The following is a 4354-nucleotide window of genomic DNA, read 5'->3' as shown; positions in this document are numbered from 1 at the left end:
TAACCCAGAGCACTTCAGAGTGCCCCTCCTCTGATTCTTCGCTAATTGACAGGGATGTGTATTCCTCTTCAATGAAGAGCGCCACACCCCTACCTTTCCCCCCTGTCCTGTCCCTCCTGTACAGCCTATATCCCTTGATATTCACCGCCTAGTCATGCGTTGGGTCCCACCATGTTTCAGTGAGCCCCACTATGTCTGGGTTGGTGTCAGCTAGCTGGAGGGTAAGTTCCTCTTGCTTGTTTCCCATACTACGAGTGTTTGTGTAGAGGCATTTGAGGCCGCCTGTGGATGTGTGTATTGGCTCCCTACTTTCAGCATTACCCTGGCCCTTGTTGCTTACCTGTGTATATGTTCCGCTCGTCGGCCTAGGCTGGGCTGTACTTGTGGGTGTTGCTTGGTTTGGCAGTCCAAGGCTTCCTCTGCCCTCATCTTCCCCTTCCCCCAACAAACCTAGTTTAAAGCCTGCCGGAGGAGATCCGCCAACGTAGAAGAAAACACATGCCCACCTTTAGGGGAAAGGTGGAGCCCATCCCATCCGAGCACGTCTCTTGTCATGATGTCGAGGAAGCCAAAGCCTGCCTCAAGATACCATTCCCAAAGCCGCCAGTTGGTCTCTGCGATGCACGTTGCATGCCATCCTCCACATCCGCTCGCTGGTAGGATAGAAGAGAAAACCACCTGTGCACCTATCTCCGTTAGCATGCACCCCAGATGGACCACCCATGGCCCATCCCACTCCCTGCTGGGGCCCTGTGGCCACACATTGCAGCCCTAAGTCCCAAGCTCCAGGCACTGCTCAGCTGGGCAGCAGCTCCTGCCCTGCCGTGCCCAACTCCCTCCTTCCCTATGGGGGTCTCAATTTTCCCCCCTTCCCCTCCACTTGCCTGTGGGAGCTATTCTCCAGGCTGCATGGGGCCATGTGCATTTAGATGCGCATGGCTTCTCCTGCCTTACTGCCCTCCTCCTGCTTCGTCCCTGCAGGCTGGAACGCTTGGCAGCCTGCAGAGGCTCATAGCAAAACTGTTTCTCTGGTAAAATGTGAAATCCTCATTTACCTGCAGTAAAAAGTAAAATCCGCGGTTTACTCCATTTTCTATGGGAAACAGCCTGGTTCCCTGGTGATGAGAAGAACTTGAGAAGGTACAGAGAGAGACAACAAGGCAAATTAGTGGGATAGAAGAGCTTCTATATGAGAAGAGACTGAAGAAGCTGGGCCTATTTAGTTTAGAAGAGAGACAATTGAGGGAGGACATGATAAATGTTTACAAAATACTGTGTTGTAAAAATAAAATAATTGGAGATTTATTTACCATCAAACAATACAAAAACTAGGGGTCATAGAATGAAACAAAACCAACCTTTTTTTTTTTTCCACACAGCATGCAATTAAAGACTGGAAGTCTTTGCTGCAAGATGTTGTGGAAGCAGACAGTTTAGCCAGGTTCAAAAAGGGATTGAAGAAATTCTTGGAGGAAAGGTGCATTAGTAGCTATTGAGCACAGGTGTTAGGGGCACAGTGTCTGAATTGGAGCTCCCTAGACCTTAAATGCTGGAGCCTGCAAGTGGGAGAGGAACAGGGGAAAAACCCTGCTCAAATCCTGTTCTCTTTCCCTTTCAGTATCCACCTTTTGCCACTATCTTGCCCAGTATCCCATGTCACATAGACCTGTGGTCTCATACAGTAAATGGCAATTCTTACGTTCAGTGTATCAGTATCTGCTTGTGTTGGCAGAGTCTGAAACCAAAACTCTAAAGTAAGAGCTATCTGGTATTGAAGATGCTTTTTAATGTCAGCTTTAACTGTTTCACTGTAAAAACATGTATCGTAATGAACTAAGAACTAGCATAAGAAAGTTCTGTGTAATCTGAATGGAGGATCTGCTTAGTGCCACTGACATTCCTTCTCCAAACAAGGAGTCAGGTGCAAGGAACCCTCTGGAACATTAACTCAATAAGTCAGAAACAAAGGTTATGAAAAACAGCATAGCCTCAGTTGAGTCCACTGTTCTAGAACAAGTAGCCATGAGTACTGCTGAGAAGGTAATTAGTGAAGCAGCACAGTTCATAAATCTGGCATCTGCCCCTGTGATATAGCAGTGGCTCAAGGAAGTGCTGTCTTTTGGAAGATCTTGCCATTGTGGAATGAACTAAGCCCATGGAAGGGATGTTGTTAGGGAAGCATGTATTTTCCTGTAGCAATAACTGCTTTGAAGAAATAAAGCTAGTAATGCTTCTTTCAGCTAACATTCTACTTTAGTTTTGAATAATGGTTATATTCAAATATTTCCTAACATCCTGTGGTGAATAAACATTCCTTTAAAATAAACATGGAAGGAAGCATTTTAAATTATCGTTCAATTCAGATTCTATAAATTGGGGCCTGACACATGACACGGTTGAAAGGAATGTGTATTATTCTCCTAAAGAGTGTCTCCATCCTAAGAGTTGGAAATACTGTAGCAAGTTCTCATTCGAAGTGTTACCTCCTGGGAGTGTTCCTGTGCGCAGTGTCTAGAGCTCAACCTAGTGGCATCTCCTTAATGTTAAACAGATTACAGTGGATGCGCATATTGTGCCTCAGTTTCTTCTTGAACCAGCCAGTCTCCCTTTACCCTCAACCCCACTTAACAGAATGAAGGGGAACCTGTCCATAGATGATATCTCTGTCTTTCAGGACAACACGGTTTGCCTCCTTCCCAGACTACCTGGTGATCCAGATCAAGAAATTCACTTTTGGCCTGGATTGGGTGCCCAAAAAGCTTGGTAAGAAGTATGAGGTGATGTGCAAGCCAAGTCCTCCATCCTCATTTTTACCCCAGTGGGATGCTATATTGGGGTCAGTACGGAGGAGTGGGGAAAGGAGGGGTGTGTCGCTGTAACAAAATGCCTTAATGCAGGTGTAGGCAAGTATTTGGGCTGGAGGGCCACTCAAACAAATTTTCACGAGGTGTTGAGGGCCGCATATGTGCACAAGCTCCCTGCAGCTCTCCCTGCACCCCCTCCCGAGCCCTGAGTTCTCAGTACACAGCTGGGCCAGGCTTGGCTGATGCCACTGTGTTCCAGCGTACTGCTTTGGGCCACCTGGGTGCAGGTAGAGCAGCTGGTGCAGCTCCTACTTGACCTGGCCATGTGCTAGGGGTCAGGGTTGGGCAGGAACCGCACTAGCTGCACCCATGTGGCGTGACCCAGCAGGAACACAGCACAGCACCGTGTTACTAGTGCCCATGCTCCTACCAGGCCTCAGCCCAGCAGAGCCCAGATGACCTGCAGCTCCTGGTCCTCTTCCCTCCGCAGCCCCTCCCCTGAGGGAGGAACCTTACCTGAGCTTCAATTTGCCAAGGGCTGGCCCGTTTGGTCTGCAAACAGCCACAGAGTTGGAGCTGTACAGAAGTCTGGCCAGGATCTTGGCACCCCTTGCCTTGGAGTATACCCTGGGGGCTGGGAAGTGGGGCAGGCAGCTGAGGAGAGTGGCTGCCTGGCCACTGGAACTGAAGCTGCTGCTGTTGCAGCTACCTATGGTATGGGGAAGGGAAAAGGATGAGAGGTGCTGAAAGCCAGGGCAGCTGCAGGCCGGATACAGTTCTCCTTCAGAGGAGCAGCTGCGGCCAAAGAGAATCAGTTGGTGGGTAGGAGCCAGCCCATAGACCATATTTTGCCCACCCCTGCCTTAGTGAATTCCATACTCCAGGTAACTTGTGAACTTTTGTGAATCTCATCTGTGTCTTTTGTTTGAACTCATCAGACAGGGATCTAATCCAGGATCTCTCTTACAGATGTCTCCATTGAAATGCCAGAGGAGCTGGACATCTCTGCGCTCCGGGGGATGGGTCTACAGGATGGTGAAGAGGAGATGCCAGATATAGCACCCCCACTGGTGACACCAGATGAGCCCAAAGGTAGCCTGGGGTTCTATGGCAACGAGGACGACGACTCCTTCTGCTCCCCTCACTTCTCCTCTCCAACATGTTAGTGACTCTTCTCCTCTCCTCCTAATGCTTGATTTGCTCCCTCACTCTCCTTGTGTCTTATTTCCCATGCTAGCGATTTCCTCCTCCTGCTCAGTTTCCTTCTTCCTGTCCTTCTGCCACCTGGCTGCTAGCTGTCACCTTGCATGCTCGTTAGGCAAGGATATTGGCAACTCTAACAGCCTTTTCTGCACCGAACTTATGGAGGGTTGGGTCAAGGAGGAGAGAGATGTTGGACATGCCCAGTGCCTTTCCAGATGTTGGGACTCGCACAAAGGAGCGGGAGAAGACTCAGAGGGGAGGGGAGCCGGGTGTCCAAGGGGAGTGGTCGCTCCTTAAGGAGACGATCCTCCAAGCCCAGAGGAAGGTAATCCCCAGGAGGGTCAAAG

General features: G+C 49.5%; 1 protein-coding gene across 1 annotated transcript in view; it reads left to right on the top strand.

Annotated features, from left to right (window-relative positions):
- USP5 (ubiquitin specific peptidase 5) overlaps window positions 1-4354 on the top strand; it is a gene marked incomplete at its 5' end in the record, with an annotated part of 36011 nt that overhangs the window by 28259 nt on the left and 3398 nt on the right. The window contains 2 exons of the mRNA XM_019526682.1: window positions 2675-2763; window positions 3774-3965. Of these exons, the coding sequence (XP_019382227.1) occupies window positions 2675-2763; window positions 3774-3965 (281 nt within the window). The remainder of the gene's footprint in view (window positions 1-2674; window positions 2764-3773; window positions 3966-4354) is intronic.

This window comes from Gavialis gangeticus, unplaced genomic scaffold (assembly GCF_001723915.1).
Source record: "Gavialis gangeticus isolate Ggan-Ray unplaced genomic scaffold, GavGan_comp1, whole genome shotgun sequence".
Taxonomy (NCBI): Eukaryota; Metazoa; Chordata; order Crocodylia; family Gavialidae; genus Gavialis; species Gavialis gangeticus.
This window is presented reverse-complemented; position numbering and strand designations above follow the sequence as displayed.